Source organism: Podarcis erhardii (assembly GCF_964252035.2).
Source record: "Podarcis erhardii genome assembly, chromosome: 6".
Lineage (NCBI taxonomy): Eukaryota > Metazoa > Chordata > Lepidosauria > Squamata > Lacertidae > Podarcis > Podarcis erhardii.
In genome coordinates, this window is record NC_138510.1 from 91399747 (window position 1) to 91419364 (window position 19618).

At 42.9% G+C, this 19618-nt stretch overlaps 3 protein-coding genes and 1 long non-coding RNA gene across 6 annotated transcripts in view; 3 read left to right on the top strand and 1 right to left on the bottom strand.

Moving 5' to 3' along the window:
• The first annotated feature begins 356 nt into the window (after window positions 1-356).
• LOC309343969 (14 kDa phosphohistidine phosphatase-like) lies at window positions 357-5288 on the top strand. The gene is made up of 3 exons (XM_081866233.1): window positions 357-757; window positions 3787-3911; window positions 5074-5288. Exons 1-3 carry the CDS (start codon window positions 499-501, stop codon window positions 5158-5160), a joined length of 471 nt encoding a protein of 156 aa, XP_081722359.1. The 5' UTR covers window positions 357-498; the 3' UTR covers window positions 5161-5288.
• A 4209-nt stretch (window positions 5289-9497) lies between these two features.
• LOC309344058 lies at window positions 9498-11360 on the top strand. Its single transcript, XR_014157588.1, has 3 exons — window positions 9498-9884; window positions 10029-10459; window positions 10816-11360. It is a non-coding gene; the product is annotated as an uncharacterized lncRNA (long non-coding RNA).
• Window positions 11361-14083: 2723 nt separating this feature from the next.
• On the bottom strand, window positions 14084-17379 carry METTL18 (methyltransferase 18, RPL3 N3(tau)-histidine). Of its 3 annotated transcripts, none has more exons than XM_081866113.1 (3): window positions 17360-17379; window positions 16766-16801; window positions 14084-15374 (listed from the first exon to the last, which is right to left on the bottom strand). In XM_081866113.1, exon 3 carries the CDS (start codon window positions 15208-15210, stop codon window positions 14167-14169), a length of 1044 nt encoding a protein of 347 aa, XP_081722239.1. In that variant the 5' UTR covers window positions 15211-15374; window positions 16766-16801; window positions 17360-17379; the 3' UTR covers window positions 14084-14166. The 3 variants fall into 3 exon arrangements, with proteins under 3 accessions (XP_081722239.1, XP_081722238.1, XP_081722240.1); XM_081866112.1 differs by having other exon boundaries at window positions 17274-17379; XM_081866114.1 differs by lacking the exon at window positions 17360-17379 and adding an exon at window positions 17177-17198.
• Window positions 17380-17641: 262 nt separating this feature from the next.
• Window positions 17642-19618, top strand: part of FIRRM (FIGNL1 interacting regulator of recombination and mitosis) — a 36595-nt gene continuing 34618 nt past the window's right edge. Inside the window, exon 1 of the mRNA XM_081865815.1 lies at window positions 17642-17766. Coding sequence (XP_081721941.1) covers window positions 17657-17766 — 110 coding nt within the window. The 5' untranslated portion in view covers window positions 17642-17656. The remainder of the gene's footprint in view (window positions 17767-19618) is intronic.

The following is a 19618-nucleotide window of genomic DNA, read 5'->3' on the forward strand; positions in this document are numbered from 1 at the left end:
TTAATATAAAGACCCACAAAGGGCAGGAGGGAAGTTCAGGAAAATCTTCGGGATTCTCTTTTTATTTTGGTTGTTTGATAATTGTTTGTAAACTGTCAAAATCTGTAAAAACTAAATATATATTTTTTTTAATAGAGAATTTTTTTCAAAAATGACAAAAAAAGCTAAAGAAAACCAACGCGCCAACGGCAACCACGCGCGCGAGCCCGCCAAAAAAAACCGCCACAGGGACGCCGACCGTTATTCGAGTCTTTCTAACCGCCCTTCGCGCGCTTTCTGTCCAACCAGGGCCTCGCGCAGTAAGGCGTGAGCCAATGAGCGCTCGCCGTTCTGCGAGGGCCGTTTGTCTCCATTCCGAGCGAGGCTATTCCTGAGGGGAGTGAGGGAAAGAGAGGCGCCGTTTTCACCTCGCTGGTCGTTTTCTCTCTGCGCGCAAGCGGGGCTAGTGGGGGGCGGGAGGTATCGTGCGCTACTCTCCCTTTGGGCAAAGCTTGGGCCATGGCGTCGTCGTCGCCGCCTAAATCAGGCTGCTTTGCCGGCGAGTTGGCCGAGGTGGAGATCGACTCCGACGGCTGTTTCAAGTACATCCTGGTGCGGGTGCAGCGCGGAGGCAGCGGCCAAGGCGGTGGCCAAAGTGGGGGCCAACAAGGCTGCAGTCCAGGCCGCATTGGCAGCCCCAGCCGCGGCGGCGGCAGCCCAAGCCGTGGCGGCGAGTGCAGAGACATCGTGAGGGGGAGCGCTTCCGCCGAGTTGCACAGTGAGAGATGAGATTTTACGCGAAAGCCTTCGCCGGCCAGGCGGCTCACAAATTGGAAAATAAGACATAAGCGTCTCTCGCTCAATCCACCACTTTGCGCATTGTTATTAGGGACTCTTTAACAGAGAAAATAAGAACAGCTAGAAACATTTGGCGGGGGTCGGGAAGGGGAAATCATAAAAAAACACCCACAGATAAAAATAATATCTAGAAACTTTGGCGGGGGGGGGGGAAGAGGTCGGGGGAGGGGAAATGATTAAAAAAAACCCCACAGATAAAAATAATTGCTAGAAACATTTTTTGGGGAGGGAGAGAACCATTTTGTAAAGCAAAAAAATAACAGAAACATTGGGTAGGGAGGGAGAGGTGGGGGGGGAACAATCATTTAAAACAGGCATAGGCAACCTTTGGCCCGCCAGATGTTTTGGACTACAACTCCCTCCATCCCTGACCAATGCTGTTAGCTAGGGATCATGGGAGTTGTAGGCCAAAAAATCTGGAAGGCTGAAAGTTGCCTGCCTGGTTTCTAAAAGCCACCATAAAAATAGCTAGAAATTGGGGGGGGGGGTTAAAAAAAGCCACATAGATACAGAAACATCTGGTAGGGTGAAGGTGGGGACAATCATTTTTTTAAAAAAGCAAAACACCCACAGATACAGATATATCATCCATTTAAACCAGTGGGTCTCAAGATGTTGGACAACTCCCATCATCCTTGAGCTCACCTTGCTAGCTAGGGGTGATGGGAGTTGTAGTTCAACAACATCTGGGGACCCACAGGTTGAGAAAGGCTGATTTAAACCATGCGAATATGGGCATAGCCATGAGACCCCCCCCCCCCCGGAGCCTCAAAAATTACTGAAGGGTGCTAAAAAATAATTAAGTTGAGGTTTTGCACCACCACTGCCTCAGCAGAAGCCTGACCCCCAAATGAAAGCAAGAGGACCCACCCCCCCCCCGTGTAACATGGGCATAGCCAATGATTTTTATATCAATAAAAATACACAGCTAACAGGTTTGGGGCCCCCAATAAAAGGCCTGCCCCCAGCTAGCAAAAATCCTAGTTATGCCTATGCCCCTTAATTGTCCTCAATTTTTTTCTAAACCCGAGAACTCAAGTGACATTTGGTGACATTTCCCCCAGAAAGATCAACAACTTTTATTTTGCCCCACCCCCAAAACATAATTACAATAAAAACGGCATGGTGCCCACCCTTTAAATAAAAGTGTTAGTTTCCCAAAGCCTGTTGGAAGAAGAATGCAAACGTGTGAACGTGTGTCTGCATTGCCACCATCAGTTTTTGTTCTGTTGCTTTGTCTTGCTTGTGGGAAGAAGGAACCTGGCTGGGCTTCTCATAAATACACTTGTCAGCAGCTTGTTTGGGACTTCTGCGACACCTAGAAAAATGAAATTTGATACACTGCGAGTCCAGTGGGGTACTACAAACACTAGAAAATGGAAGTATGATAGTTTTTTTTTTTTATAAGGGTGGGGGAGAGGTCCCAAAATAAATTGAAATATAAACTTTGTAGTCCCAGTTAGAAGACTTAAATACTAGGCCATATGTATGGTTCACATACAAGAGTATGAACTAGTGCAGGTATAAAGTTAGGGAAACCCAGCCAGATGGGTGGGGTTTAAATAATAAATTATTATTAAAGTTTGAAAATCCTGCCCTAAAGGAAAGTGTTAAGATGCCTTCACAATCCCCTATATGTTCCTAACATGTTTTTTTAAGGGGCAGTGGGGAACCATCCGAACCACCTAATATTTTTCCTTATTTTGAGGCAGCCTGAATATACCTGTTTCGCTGCCCAGAGTATTACATATAACAGTAGAAATAAATAAAAAAATTGTCCAGTAGCACCTTAGAGACCAACTAAGTTTGTTCTGGGTATAAGCTTTTGTGTGCATGCACACTTCTTCAGATACACTGAAACAGAAGTCACCAGACCCTTCTATATAGTGAGAAGGTGGGGTGGAGTATTTCTCAGAAGGGTAGTAGGAGATGGGTGATTGACTCAATGGGTATAGGAAAAAGCAAGGGATAGTATGCAGATGACAAAAAATACCTTTAGCATATGAGACAAGAATGCAATATCTCTATTTAGACCTGGTCTCCATAGTTTTCAGTTTAGTAATAAGTTGTAATTCAGCATCTTCTCTCGTCTGTTTCTGAAATTCTTTTGTAGTAAGACAGCTGCTCTGTGATGTTGTATTGAATGTCCTGGGAGATTGAAGTGTTCTACTGGTTTCTCTGTCTTGTGATTCCAATCTGACATCAGGAATCACAAGACAGAGAAACCAGTAGGAGAACATTTCAATCTTCCAGGACGTTCAATAAAAAGGTGCTTTTAGTGAAAAGGTGCTTTTAGATAGGGGTGTAATACTGTAAAAATGGGTCAACGAGATATCACAAATGGGTCATAAATAAAAGGTTTTGTTTAATGTACTGAACCTTCCCCTAGAAAGGGTAGATTTGGACGAAATTGGGGAGGGAGGGAGATACAGACTGGGATTTTGATGGTATTGACAGTGAGATACTGTGGAAATCTTAAAGCATGAGTAGCACTAATCCCATATTGAACACACATCTTGAATCACTCAAAACCATACCTTTACAACCATACCTTATTCTTCTGATAATCCTAGGAAGTAAGTCACTGCTAATGCCATTTTACAGAAGGTGGACTGAGAAGAAAATACTGTACGCTTGCCCATGGCCATTCAGTGAAATCCAATAATAAATGCGGTTCTCCCAGGCTCAAGGACAACTAGTCACTGAATTTCTCTATTCTAGTGGGGGTTTCCCCCTCAATTGATAAATAAGAAAAGATGAGGAGCACCAACCTTTGTAATAATTCCTGACGTCTTTAGGCCTGAACCACCCATGTTAAAAATGCTCCAAATTTGTACAGCTGTAACGTATTAAATGCTAACGTTCAAATGAGGCATAATTATTTTTGTACTTCAGGTATTTCCACCTTTATTTTTATAAGGTATTCTTAGTACTATTATTGTTTTGTAGATCACTTATATGAAAAGATATGTTCTGAAATTGAAAAGATGGGCTGTATGTGCAAGTGTCTTGGAGGAGGAAAAATTGAGCACAATAGCAGAGACAAAAAAATCCATGTATCTGGTGTTTCTCCAGTAAGTGTTGTATACATCCAGTTTCTAAATATGATGATTCACTTTGCAAATATGCTAGTAATTAATGATAATGTCACAAAAATGTCTTTCATATTGGTCTCTGAGAAGAAGCAAACAATTTTACGAATTACATAATACTGACAGAACTTGAATTTAGTATGTGAATGTCAGTCACTGCATAATCCACTAAGAAATATACTTTTACAGGAAACAAGAAATTACTTGTATTATTTTAAAGCTTTATGAATAAAATACCGAATTCTTCAAAATAAATCCCTATGAAAATATATATTTTTAATCAGGTTGCTACAAAAGTTCAGGGCACGTGACAGTATCCTAAAACAAGCTAGTAAAATGACCTGTGAGAAGAGCCACAGAATCAATCAAGACTGGTTTGCTAAAGTCCAGCATCTACAACTGTATTGGCTATTTAAAGGTTGCTAATAAGAGGTCCAGACTTCGCACATGCAAGGGAGAGCCATTCTTACTACAATTTTAAATGAGCTTCAAAAAAACCACCCTTCTCTCTTTAATATCTAGCATGAAGGAAGAGTTCTGGAGATCTTAAAAGCGGTTTTGTTAAATTTTGATTGCCCTAATATGGATTTAGGATGGTGTAGGAACTGTTATATATTCTTACTGCACTTGTTTTCCCCACTACTCTTGGAGAAAGCACAGGAGATATTTTCCGCCCTCATTTTCCTTTTCGTTTCCCAAGCATGTCTTACTATCATAGGGGGGAATAATCTGGCCTTTTGGGTAGAGAACAGAGAGAAAAGATCCCAACTGATAAAAACTATGTGGTGCACTTAGGTACTTATTAAACAAATGAAAAATGAAATTGGTAATAATATGTTGTCTGCCCTCCCACCAGATGTCAAAGTGACCAACAACTACCAGACTTTTAGAAGACATCTGAAGGCAGCCCTGTTTAGGGAAGCTTTTAATGTTTGATGTATTAGAGTATTTTAATATATTTTTTTGGAAGCCGCCCAGAGTGGCTGGGGAAGCCAGCCAGATGGGCGGGGTATAAATAATAAATTATTATTATTATTATTATTATTATTATTATTATTATTATTATTTGAAGAAATTCTAGCAAGAATCTTTAGCACACACATTTTCTCTTTAGGAGTAATTTGTGCATTTTTCTTTCCTACAGGCATATGGTAAAGCTGATCATTCCATGACTGTGGCAATACTGAAGAAAACATTTAAGGATTATGACATTAGTTGTTCAGATGACTAGTGAACCGTTGCTTTGCAGTCTAAAATTTAAAGTCAGATTGTTCTTGGTTCTTTTCAACATAATTCTAAGCTTCCACCAAAATGTGTAATGTATTTAGCTTAATGCTGAATAAAAACTTTGACTGTGAATTTGTTGGTGCTTGATTCAAAAAACGTTTTCAACGTACTTCTGATCTTGTGAAATTCCACTATAAGCATTTTAAATATTGTAAGAGGCAATTCCTACCCACAACCTAACCCAAAGTGGTGGGATCAGTTTAAAAACAATGTACTGTAGAGCTTAGTCTGCTCTTAGTGAATGGGAATACAGTACAGTATTTTCATGGCGTGAAATAGATTATTGAGTTCTGTCTACATCTTTCCTGTGGAAGCCCTTTCTAGTTGGTGAAACTATTAATCATAGAGCGGAGATCAACTTTTCCTTATCTGCTTTATTAGATAGGGGAGAGGGGGAAGGCTGTGGCTCAAGTGGCTGCAATATCAACAATTCTTAATGCTTCTTGGACAGAGAACGAGAATCCAACTTCACCCTGCGTTTCTTACTGAGGGGAGAAGGATCATGGATGGGAGAACATCCCCTGGGCACTAAGAGCCAAGGAGCAAAGCTTGGTCAGTTTCTGACTTCTAATGCCATAAGGACTACAGTGGGCATGGTGGACATATTAGTTCAAAGCCTAAGAATTCTATTCATGGATTTGCAAATTGATGGTGAGAGGCCTTGAGGCAAGTGTGAATCCTAAAATTCAGGGATCACCAATCCATCTTAAAAGGACACAAAACACATCTAACTCAACAGGCTGCCACTACTTGTTAGTTTAGGCCTTAGGGCTACCAGGTCCAGATAGTATCCCAATAATTAGGTCCAGATAGTATCCCAATAATTATTAAGCCTAAAACGGTTTTTAAAAAACTTATGATAGGTTCAATCCCTAGTAACGTGAACCAGAACTAGTTTGGGTAAGGATAGAATATGGAATTAACCTCCTGTAGCAGTAAAGATAATTTATTAAAATAATCTAAGCATTTCAAAGGTAAAAAGCTGAACAAGATTTTTTTTTAAAAGTCCATGTAAATAAAAATGGGTCTGAGCAAATGCTTTGCCACTTTATGGATTGCAGAAAGTATTTTTCAAAATTCACTCTAAAAGGGGATGCATTCCAAAAATAATGTCTTGAAGATGCATTCCATGCTGGCAGTCAAGGTGAAGTCCCCCAAATCCAGGCAGTCGATTTCTACCTAAGATTAACTTCACTTATAGAATCAGCTGATCTTTTCCCCTTTTCATCTGCATTTCAGAACCTGAAGGAGTGGCACAAGGTAGACGTTGCACAGCTCTTGTGCCTCAAGTACACAAAAGAGTTCTGGTTAATTTACTCCAGTCTAAAGCAGAGGTGGGGAACCTGTGACTTCCAGAAGTTATTGTACTCACAGCTCCTACCAGTCCCAGCCAGCATTGCCACTGATCAGAGATTATGGGTGTTGCAGTCCATCAATCAGCATCTGAAGGACCACAGGTCCTTCATTTAAATCCATGCAATCTAGGTAGATTAGGGACTGTATGTCATTCTCTCAACTCCCAGGGCATGTAAGAACATCACTGTTGATTGAAAACGTGGTGCAACTACTTTAGTGGCCTGGCAGCATTCCACACAGACATATGTTGAGCAGCCACATAGAAAAAAAGCATTTTCCAAAGCTGTACCTTAGTTCTGTAGTACGGACTGAACTAAGAAGAAAGAGCCTGCTGGATCAGGCCAATGGCCCATCTAGGCCTGTATCCTGTTCTTACAGCTGCTGACCTGTTTCCTGCTTGGCAGGGGGTTGGACTCGATGGCCCTTGTGGTCTCTTCCAACTCTATGATTCTATGATTCTATGACCAGTTGCACATGGGAAACCAGCAAGCAAGATTTGACCACAAGAGCACTCTCCCCTCCTGTGGTTTCCAACAACTGGTAAAAAAGGTAAAGGACCCCTGATAGTTACTAGTATTCAGACACATTGCTGCCTCAACTTTATTTCTGTTGAAGCACACCTCTTTGGGAAAGGGTCCCCTCCAATTTGTCTTACGTTGGGCACAGGCAAAGGTTCCCCTTTGGGGTGGTACTGCTAATTAACTTCCTACTCAATTTTGCCTTCCGCCGCTAAAGGAGAACACATATATATTGCACAAACATTCTATATTATGGTCCAAAACCCCACAAAGAACAGCTTTGAAAGCAAAATGCAGCAGATACAGGGAAAAGATTCTAAGGCAGTCACTGTTTTATCCAGAGCATGTTGATTTCTTTTTCTTATTATCTCCAAGAGAAATTTTGCCGCGGCCAGGGTAATATCATTTGACTTACCTTCGAGAAGATACTTGAGACAGGAGGTATCATAATTTCTAGGTAAATTTACCAATAAGGATTTAATTAACTGATCCCTGCCTTGTTCATACAGCCCACAGTGTAGTAGAACATAAACAGTCTATTTTGAGAAGGCTTTTCAGCTGATAAGGCTTTTCAGACCATAGTTTTTGACCATGAGCTGATTGACTCCATTGGTTAAATGTAAAAGTAAAAGGTAAAGGATCCCTGGACAGTTAAGTCCAGACACAGGCAACTATGCGGTTGCGGTGCTCATCTCACTTTCAGGCAGAGGGAGCCAGCGTTTGTCCACAGACAGCTTTCCTGGTTGTGGCCAGCAGGACCAAACCACTTCTGGCAAACAAAACACTGTGATGGAAGCCAGAGTGCACAGAAACACTGTTTACCTTCCCGCCACAGTAATCCCTTTCCAGGCCAAATACCAAAATCTTTAATCAGTATTTCAAGGGAGCCCACCACACTTTGATGGAAAGTGGGCATTCACATGTGTTCAGAAATAGAATTGAATTAGGAACACAGTTTGGAACCTGAAGTAGGGACCAAAGGAACTTTGCCTGGAACCCTAGCTGCATTTTCCCAGCCCAAGTATGGGACAACCATTTTAAAACAGTATTTATTGACAATTTCCCCTCTTTGTGATGATTACTCTGCAGAGCTGACAAAACTTCCACTTTACTCCGGTTATGGTAGAAGAAGCCTGTGTATTAATTGGGAACCTGAAGAGCAGTAAGGCCCTGGGAAATGACTTTATCCCAGCTGAGTTGATCACATCAAACCAGTTATCAAACTCCCATGACTTGGCAGAAACCACTGCAGACTGTGCAGTCACCTGGGATCTTGTAGCGTGGATAGAAAAGGAGGTAGAAAATGACTGGGTGGGATTTGGCTTTTCTCCTGAAACACTTTCGATTCAGAGTTTATGAGGCTCCTGTCTGAATGTGCTTTTAGTTTAGCTACTTCAACAATTATTTCTTCTCCCTGAATTGGGCTTGAAGATACTATCTTATTGGGGCTGTTTCAATATAGGCTTCCCCATGTTTTATATGCTATGTGAGATGCTTGTTATGTCTTGATACCTGTTTGGCAAACTGTGGACTGTTCTGCCCAATTGCAAAATTGAGAGTGCCCAGAAGACCCACATCATCTGAAGTGCAGTTCAAAGGAACATCAACAATGGAACAAGAAACTGGCATCCAAATATTTAAAACAAATATAAATGCAAAATCCTTCAATAGTCTGAATTCTGGATATATTCTTCATGTGATAATTAAAGTAGGATTAGGCATTCACACTGGATTCTAAAAAGTTTTTCTAGGATAATAGCACTAAATGCATTTCCAACTACCTACTGTTACTTCCAGTACTTTATCTGGGACAATTGTAAAAGTAGCTGTTAAACTGCCTCAGTGGTTGCTTAAATCTAAATTTAGATTCAGTTCCTGCCATCAGCAAATCAACACTTAACACACCCCAGCCCAGGTGACTAAACTAGGCAAATGCTTGTCCAATTTGAACTATGCCCCTCTTCCTTCCTGCGCTAATTTCCAACAAGGCTTATACCTCTTCAGTGTCCTGTTTGGTTACTGGAAATAAAATGAAACCAGGCTGGCATTCTTCCAAGAAATGTGCCTCTCTGAGCCAGATGTAGAGTGAAAACTGACTGCATTTGGAACAGACCAAATAAAGTACAGTGGTACCTTGGGTTACGAACTTGGTGCAGACAATTTTCCATTGTTTGTCTGTTTCCATTGAAATCGATATTGAGAAAGCCTGAATACAGTTTTGTTCAATACTATCCTAATGCAGTGGTACCTCGGGTTACATACACTTCAGGTTACATATGCTTCAGGTTACAGACTCCGCTAACCTGGAAGTAGTACCTTGGGTTAAGAACTTTGCTTCAGGATGAGAACAGAAATCGTGCTCCTGCGGTGCGGCGGCAGCGGGAGGCTCCATTAGCTAAAGTGGTGCTTCAGGTTAAGAACAGTTTCAAGTTAACTACGGACCTCTGGAACGAATTAAGTACTTAACCCGAGGTACCACTGTACTTCTTCACACAGTACGAAGTAAAAACTACAGTCATGGGAAAAAGAAAGCACACCCTCTTTGAATTCTGTGGTTTTACATGAGGACATAATAACAATCGCCTGTTCCTTGGCAGGTCTTAAAATTAGGTAAATGCAACCTCGGATGAACAACAACACATATCACACTGTGCCATGATTTATTTAACAGAAATAAAGCCAAAATGGAGACGCCATGTGTGAAAAACTACGTACACCTTATGATTCAATAGGTTGCAGAACCAGCTTTAGCAGCAATAACTTGAAGGAATCGTTTTCTGTATGGTTTTATCCAGTGGTGGCCAAACTTGGCCCTCCAGCTGTTTTGGGACTACAATTCCCATCATCCCTGACCATTGGTCCTGTTAGCTAAGGATGATGGGGGTTGTAGTCCCAAAACAGCTGGAGGGCCGAGTTTGGCCATGCCTGGTTTTATCAGTCTCTCACATTAATGTGGAAGAATTTTGGCACACTCTTCTTCAAGTTGCTTCAGTTCATTGAGGTTTGTGCCATTGTATTTGTTTATGCGCAGCTCTCTTAAGGTCCCACCACAACATTTCAATTAGGCTGAGGTCTGGACTTTGACTGGGCCATTGCGACACCTTGATTCTTTTCTTTTTCAGCCATTCTGTTGTAGATTTGCTGCTGTGCTTGGGCTCCTTGTCCTGTTGCATGGCCCAATTTCATCCAAGCTTCAGCTGCTGTCACATTGACTCTAGAATCACATTGACTCTAGAATACTTTGGTATACAGTACAGAGGAGTTCATGGCTGACTCAATGACTGCAAGGTTCCCAGGTCCTGTGGCTGCAAAACAAGCCACAATCACTACCCCTCCACCACCGTGCTTGACAGTTGGCATGAGGCGATTGTGCTGATATGCTGTTTGGTTTTTGCCAAAGGTAAAGGTAAAGGGACCCCTGACCATTAGGCCGACTCGGGTTGCAGCGCTCATCTCGCTTTATTGGCTGAGGGAGCCAGCGTATAGCATCCGGGTCATGTGGCCAGCGTGATTAAGCCACTTCTGGCAAACCAGAGCAGCGCACGGAAAAACCGTTTACCTTCCTGCTGGAGTGGTACCTATCTATCTTCTTGCACTTTGACATGCTTTCGAACTGCTAGGTTGGCAGGAGCTGGGACCGAGCAACGGAAGCTCACCCTGTCGTGGGGATTCGAGCCGCCGACCTTCTGATCGGCAAGCCCTAGACTCTGTGGTTTAACCCACAGCGCCACCTGCATTGCCAAATGTGGCGCTGTGCATTATTGCTGAGTATCTTCATCTTGTTTTCGTCTGTCCAAAGGGCATTGTTCCAGAAGTCTTGTTGTTTGCTCAGATGCAACTTTGCAAACCAAAGCCTTGTTGCCATGTTCCTTTTTAGATAGAGGCTTTCTCCTGACAGTCCTTCCAAGCAAGCCATACTGGTTCCATCTTTTTCCAATTGTACTGTCATGAACTTTAAAATTTAACTTGCTGAGGCCTATAGAGCCTGAGATGTACTGTATTGACCCAGATATAAGCTGCACTTTCCCCCCAAATTCCAATCGTGAAAAGTTAAAGTGCGGCTTATATTCCTGACCTTACACCACTAGCAAAGTATTGCGGCTCCTCCCCCCCCCCCCGCCCCGGTAGCAGCCCGGGATTGCGGGGTAATGGCGCCCAGCCTGCTTGGTTGGAGATGGCTTTATAACCTTTCTCAGTTTCATGGGCAGCAACAGTTGCTTCTCTAAGAGCATTCCTGATGTCTTTCCTCCTTGATATTGGGTTGAAACGGCCTAGGCCTGAAGGAGCGTCTCCACCCCATCATTCAGCCTGGACACTGAGGTCCAGCTCCGAGGGCCTTCTGGTGGTTCCCTCATTGCAAGAAGCAGAGTTACAGGGAACCAGACAGAGGGCCTTCTTGGGAGTGGCGCACGCCCTGTGGAACGCCCTACCTTCAGATGTGAAAGAAATGAGCAGCTATCTTCTTTTTAAAAGACATCTGAAGGCAGCCCTGTTTAGGGAAGTTTTTAATATTTAATGCTGTATTGTTTTGAACACTTGATTGGAAGCCGCCCAGAGTGGCTGGGGAAACTCAGCCAGATGGGCGGGGTATAAATAATAAATTATTATTATTATTATTATTATTATTATTATTATTATTATTACACTGCCAGCATAATATAAAAAGGGGGCTTAAGTCTTGCTCAAAGGCCATCAAAAGTGGGTGTGCAGAAAATGCCACCATCACTACGGTTCTATCCACAATATACATTAAAAGAACGTATACCATTATAAAGTCATGGCTTCCCCCCTAAAATCCTGGGAATTGTAGTCTGTTCAAGATGCTGAGTATGGTTAAGAAATCTCTATTCGCTTCCCAGAGCTCCTTGGGAAGAGGGACTGAACATGCTGAGAACAGTAGAAGACTGATGGCACATGCATGCAGGCCATCAGGTGCTCATAAAACAACACTGAGCACTAAAGCTCCATCTTCACTATATAAAGCAGTACTGTACTTTAGCAACCATCCCTTCTTCCCAGGCAACTGTAGCTGTGAGGGGAATCTACATCTCTAGCAGAAGCTTGAGCAAAAATATTAGCATACTCTTGATTATCGTTGGCAAAGGACACATAGGACAGCTGTTACTATTTAGCTCTGCTTACAAATGCATCTGCCTTGGTACTCCTGGCTAGATTTATCTTTGTGTAAAATGAATCTATGTGTTCATTTGATTTGAACATATGCATACAACATTACTGTAGAAGCAGTGTCAATCTAGAAAAATAGGTAAAATAAATAAATTGTTGGGAGATATAATATCTCCTAGATAATAAGACAGAGGTCCATCAGGGATTTATGAAGCATGTAATAAGAAACTCTTATCAAAGTATGGAGGAAATATCACAGGTTACTAGAACCAAAGACCCCCTGGTGGGCAGCTCCACTTGAAATGATATCAATAAAAAAGAAAAATATGGGAAAATTAGGAGTAACGTACAAGCAACTCTTAAAGGTAGAGCAAGGACAACTAAAACTGAAACCCTATGAAGAACTTAAACAGTTTTGTACCACTTGGCTACAATATCATCAATTATATGATAAATTTAACTCTGATAATAAAATTGGTTTCCAAAAAGAATAAAGATTCCAGTTAGAACTCTTGAATAATTCCAAAAAGAATCTATCAAAAATGTATAATTTACAACTTGAATGGGAACTCAAAGATGAACAAATTAAAGAAGTAATGATCAAATGGGGACAGGATTTTGGATACGTCATTCCATTAGATCAATGGGATAAACTTTGGAAACCAGATATTAATTTCACCACATGTATTACTATCAAAGAAAATATTATGAAGATGTTTTACAGGTGGTATTTAACCCCTGTAAAACTAGCCAAAATTTATAAATTAACATCGAATCTGTGTTGGAGACGTAGGGTATTAGAGGTATCTTTGTATCATGTCTGGTGGGGATGTGATAAAATTAAAAAAAAAAATTGGGAGAAATATACATGAGGAATTGAAAAGAATGTTCAGAATAACAATTGGTAAAAAGCCGGAAGCATTCCTTTGAGAAATTGTAACAAATGACATCCCCAAAGACATGAAGAGAATTGTTCTATATGCAACGGCCTAGGTTATTGGTTGCTAAAAATCGGAAATCAGAAGATGTACCATCCATCAGTGGCAGATTGGCAACATAATTTTTGTGAAATGATTGAATTAACAAAAATGACGGCAACAATTAGAATGCAATCTAACCAAAATCTCAAACAGAAATGGAAGTATGTAGATGAATACATGATTAAAAGATGCTGCAACAAAAAATTATTGATATGTATAGACAAAGTGAATTTAAATAGATATAAAAGAATCAATGTTTAATTATTTAGATACAATAATACAATCAAAATAATAAAGTTTTTAAAAAAATTAGAAAGTTTCGCATGGGTAGAGGGAAGACATAGGGTAAAAACAAGAAGTAATAAATGACTAAATGTTGATACATAATGAAATGAAAAAATGTGAATTTACAAGTATAATGTATGTGTAATGTTATGTAAACATTTTGTACAATGGTACCTCTGGTTACGTACTTAATTCGTTCTGGAGGTCCGTTCTTAACCAGAAACTGTTCTTAACCTGAAGCACCACTTTAGCTAATGGGGCCTGCTGCTGCTGCACCACCACGCGATTTCTGTTCTCATCCTGAAGCAAAGTTCTTAACCGGAGGTACTAGTTCTGGGTTAGCAGAGTCTGTAACCTGAAGCGTATGTAACCCGAGGTACCACTGTATATGTATTGAGATATCAATAAATAAACAAAAAAATTGTTGGACCAAGTTCAGTCAACAAAAGAGATCTTGCAGACATCAAGGAAGCATTGTGTATTCAGAACAAATGATCTCAAAACTTGTTTTTTTTTTTTAAAAAAAAATATGATAATTTCTAGCAAAGACTCTGTAGATGCAGAAGCAATAGGATCAGGGAACAAATTCACAACCATAAAACAAGAAAAATGTGCTAGCAATTTATTGTAAGAGCTGCATGAAAGCAAAACAACAATAAAGTATTTACTAACACACTGAGCACATTAACAGGATTTCTTAAAGACCAGCTCAATAATGAAACGCTTTAGCCCTTTGTCAATAACTTTAACAATTCTAGACTTAAACACATTTTTCTCCTCAATAAATTTTGTAAAAAGGTGGACCCCACCTCCACATCCAAAGTAATGTGCTTTGCTAGCTAAATAAACACACCCATTAATTCTCAGTAATTTTAAAAGTGTTTCATGCAAAGCCTCATAGTAGTCTGGATTATAAATAGTCTCAGAGGTGAGTATGAGATCATATTTTGCTAAAGGCTTACTGCCATTTAATAGAAGATTACTAAACTCTGACCATTCCCCTGAAAAGAATTTGCATTTAGAAAACAAGTCTTGGGTAAAGTCCTTCTTTGGACATTGTTTTAGAGAAAGCTCAGTATTTCCTTCAACATCATCACCCTGATTAGCACAGTTGACCAATACATTAGGCATGGTTAGTTCCTCAATCACAGTGCTGTTATAGTCCTGAAAATGGACCTGTTCGGCATTTCTTTTTAATGCAACTATTCCCAGCAACCCGGCCCCACAGCCCAGGTCCAAAACCAACTTGTGTGCAAACTGAATTTCAGCTTCTGACAAATAATCCATGAGATCAAAGGTGCACTCCCAGATCTTCAGACCTCCTTCATAGACACCTGTGATTAGGTCAGAATGAGAAGAAACACTTTGTGACACAATGTCTTCCCCGACAGCGTTTTCAGAGGGTGCTGTCTCCACCACAGAAATATTTGCATAGCATGTTCCTGGAAGGAGGGTCCCCACAATTTTGTTTTTAAACAATTTCTGGAAATCTTCAGGGAGATTATGTTCTTTGGCACATTTAAGGCACAAGCCTTCTTTAGGCATAATGCTGCTTTTACTCAAAAAGCTGTTGCCTGCCACATTAGCAGGGATTTCTGATAAATCCTCCTGGTTTAATATTGTTTCTTCTGAGGAAATCTCCTGTACCAATTCCTGCATTCCATTCCCAACTGCCTCTATTCCGTTTTCTGCTGCATTGTCAATAGAGAAGTTGAACTGAAATGCCATTTTCCTGTAAAGCAGGTAAAATTAAGAGTTTATACCCAAAGCATGAAGCACAAAGATACTCCAAAGGCTATGCTGCGCTGATAGGTAGTTTTCCGATCCAGTCTAGTCTTCACTGTGAGATCATCTACTATGAAGACTCCACTACTTCTTTGAATAAAAGCCTCCTTTAAAAAGAAAAAAGAAATATATTTGATAGAGTAAAGAGATAATAGCATTTTTTAAAAAAAATATTGTTAAGAGTTTTAGAATGCTTTCTTTTTTAAATTGTGTATCCTTTTTGGTGCACTGGGCTCTCAGAAAGGCGAGGTCTAAATTAAATTAATAAACAATTACTATATACAAAAATACTACTACTGTTTGTCACAATGTTGAGGTGGGATAGCTGAGGATGGTTAAAATGTACCCTAAAGTCCCCAACACTGCTCTTTGCTGCTCTCCGTCCAGCTGGGAGGAAATTTATGAAGCCCTGTTCAAAGTAAATAAACTATTATAGACAGAATATGTGCTTTTATTTTGTGAGGGCAGGTTTGTCCAAACCAACTTCAATCCACTGCCTTTGCTTTCATAAGTAAAGTGGTACCTCGGGATGCGAACGGGATCCGTTCTGGAGCCCCGTTCGCATCCTGAATGGAACGTAAGATGCGACGGAGCGTCTGCGCATGTTGCGTTTTGCCGCTTCCGCGCGTGACAACATTTTGAGCATCTGCACATGTGGCGAAACCCAGAAATGACGTGCTCAGTCAACAAGTCACTTGTTGACTGAGACTCTGCCCAAACTTTTTAAGGTTCAGCCAGATTCTTATCTGCAAGGCACCACCTTCTTAATTCCAGATATGCGCCCTGCATTTCAGGGCCTGAGTCAACCTAGAATCCCTATCTGGAAATCCTTTTTCCAATTTTTGAGATTCAGAGTTGATGAAGCTACAGTGGTGCCTCGGAACGGAGGCTCTTCGTCTAGCGGTTTTTTCGTCTTGCGAAGCAAGCCCATTGACAGCTTAGCGGATTAGCTGATAGGCGGCTTAGGGCTTAGGAAAAGGGGGGAAAAAGGGGAAAAACCCCGCAGGAACTCGCAAGACATTTTCGTCTTGCAAAGCAAGCCCATAGGGAAATTCGTTTTGCGAAGCGCCTCCAAAACGGAAAACCCTTTTGTCTAGCGGGTTTTCCGTCTTGCGGGGCACCACTGTATTATTTCTTGCCAACTAAGGAGTGGTGCGAGTTCGAAAGTTGGGCCAGCTAAAACGCAGCACCTCTTGACTTTGAACTTAAGGGGGGGGGGGAAGAGGGATGAGTGTAGCTCAGGGGTTTTAGCACAAGCTTTGCATACAGAAGGTCTCAAGTTCAAATCTCAGACATCCCAAGGTGTTACTATTGTTAATACACCTTTGTCTGAAATCCAGGAAAGCCCCTGTAAAAGTTGAGATATAGAATAATACGCAAAGCGGATCAATTATCTTCTATATTTTGAAGAGCTTCCCTTTTTGGAGCAAATCCATATGTTAGAATTATTATTACGTGAATATGAAATAACATGCCATGCATGTGAAAACACACTTACATTTATATCTCACACGTCGAAATGACCTGCAGTTTCCTAAGAGGAATAAATGAACAAGTTAATTTGGAATACGCCGGAAATGTAAAAATAAATAAATTTCAGGAACCGCAGAAAGAGGAAGTCAATGGTCAAAATGTTAGGATTGTATTATTGAAATGTATATAACATTTATATCTCACATGCTGTAATGACCTGCAGTTTCCTAAGAGCATATATTTAAAGCGGAGGAATAAATGAACAAGTTAATTTGGAGTGCGCCAGAAATGTAAAAAATAAAATAAAATTCAGGAACCGCAGAAAGAGGAGGAAGTCGAGGGTCGAAATGTTAGGACTGTAAAATTACTGAAATGCACCTAAGTGAAAATCATAAATGCAAAATTACATCTCTATATGGATATAGATATATCTTACAGCCACAGCTGCACCTTTATTTAGAAAATGCATGCAGTATTCCTCTTTCTAGCCAGCTCTTTTCTAGGAAAAGCTCTAAGCAAGGGGTTGAAATAACCTTTTCTGGGGCGGCCCCAGAAAGCAACCGAAAGGCGAGGAGGCGAAGCTGAGGCGTTTCAAGGTTTTTCGCTGTTCATTTTCCACCCCTCACAATTTTGGCAATTTTGGAATTTCTCCCGCAAGGCCTCTTTCCCCGCCGGCCTCGCGTGGCTCCGCGGCCGCCTCAGCTCCTCGCGCGCGCGGCCCTCTCCGTCGTCGTCGTCGTCCCCGCCTTCCTTTCCTTCCTTCCTCGCGAGGCCTGACGGGATGCCGAGAAAGGGGCTGGGCCTCATCTTCCAGGGCGCCGGATTCGAGCGGCGCCTGAGGGGAAGCTTCGAAGCCGCCGCCGCCGCCGCCGCCTGAGGGGAATCCCAGGCCGCCGCCGCCGCCGCCGCCGCCATCATGTCGCAGGTGGAGCCCGAGACGCTGCCGCCGCCGCCGCTGTCGGAGGTGGAGGGCCGGGCCGAGGAGCTGGGCCTCGGCCAACTCCCCACGGCCTTGCCCCGCCTCATCATATCCTTTCTTGGCGGGGAAGAAGCGGAGACCCCCCCCCCCCTCATAAACGCCCCTCATCCCACCCACCATAATCTGTGGGGCCCTTCCACCCCTCTTCGTGGCCCGGGACTCCTCACCCTTTGTAAAATATATTTAATGTATTTCTACCCCGCAGTCCCCCCCCCCCGCGAATCAAGTTAGTAATACTAATTGTTATGTACTGAGTTGAATAGGATCCAAACTGCAGCAGTCTGATTGGTCCTAGAACAATAGGCTCCAAAAGGCAGCAGTCTGATTGGTCCTAGAACAATAGGATTCAGAATGCAGCAGTCTGATTGGTCCTAGAACAATGCAGCAGTATGATTGGTTAGCAGGAACCACCCAATCATGCTCCAGATAGAAGTGAATCCACAACCTGATTGGCCTACAGTAGAATCCTGGAATTAGCCAATCATGTGCAGCCCATTGTGTAAATAATGTATATAAAGCAGATACTTTGAGGGGACATTCATTCATTCCTCCTCACCACTATGAGCTGAATAAAGAGCATGAAATCACTTTGCGACTCTGAGTATATTTCACTGGCGACGAAGGTGGGATCCCGCTGAGCTGACTGCCACACACAGCACCGCAGCACCGCCACCTGCCGCACCGCTGCCTCGCACCGTGTATCCAGGCTTCAGCTCCGGGACACAAGGAACTCAGAATGGCAACTGACAGCAGCTTCTCGCCATTCAACCCAGCATCTGGCGACTGGGAAGCGTACGCCTCCCGTTTCACCTTCCTCCTAGAAGCCAAAGGGGTCACCGATGAAGAAGACGCCAAGAAGAGGGCAATATTCTTCAGCGTCTGCGGAGAGGAGACATTTGAAATCGCCCGGGCTCTCCTTGCGCCTGAAGACGTCGCTACTGTTCCATACAAAACAATAATGGAACAGCTGAAGGGGCACTTTTCGCCACAGCCCTCAGTGGTGGCTCGTCGAAATGCCTTCTACGCAAAGCGGCAAGCCCCTGGGGAAACCATAACTGGGTTTGTGACCTCTCTCCGCCAAGCTGCCCGGTTCTGCAACTTCTCAGAGCTGGAGAACATGCTTCGTGACTGCCTCGTCGGTGGCCTGAAGGATGAGAAGCTGCAACGACGCCTCTACGCTAAGAAGAACCTAACGTTCCAGGTCGCTCTGGAGGAGGCCCTGGCAACGGAAGCTGCTGAGAGGTCGACGCAAGAGGCACGGCTGAGCCAGCCGTCCCAACCGAGGGTCCACCACGAAGACCTCACCAACGACTCGGGATCCGACAGGGAGGAGGTGCACCGAGTACAGCAGCGCACTCAAGCAGCCCACATACCACAGCTGCCTCGACGAGAAGGAGGGAACTGCGCAAGCTGTGGAGAAAGTCACGAGAGGAGGACCTGCCGTTTCCGCAACGCAGAGTGCAGGCAGTGCAGAAAATTGGGACACATCGCCCGGGTGTGTCGGGCTCGGCCCACCCGAAGCCAGGCATCAGATGACCAATCCAAGAGCCCCAGGTCCCGGGGCCCAACGCACCAAGGCAACTCGACGGAGCTCACAGACTTCCAGGTATACCAGTTGCCCCACCCCAACGTAGAGAAAATTTATGTAGAGGTACAGATAGAGGGGGCCCCATGCCGCATGGAGCTTGACACGGGTTCAACTCTATCCATAATCTCGGCAAGGACCTTAAGGAAACTGTGTCCTACTGGGGGTCCCAAACTCAGGCCGGCCCCATTCACCCTCCGGGACTTCCAGAAACGTAAGGTCCCCACAATGGGGGTGGGGACCTTCAGGGTGCAATACCGAGGGCGGACGCGGCAACTGGACTTGCTTGTGGTCAAGGGCCCCTACATTAGCTT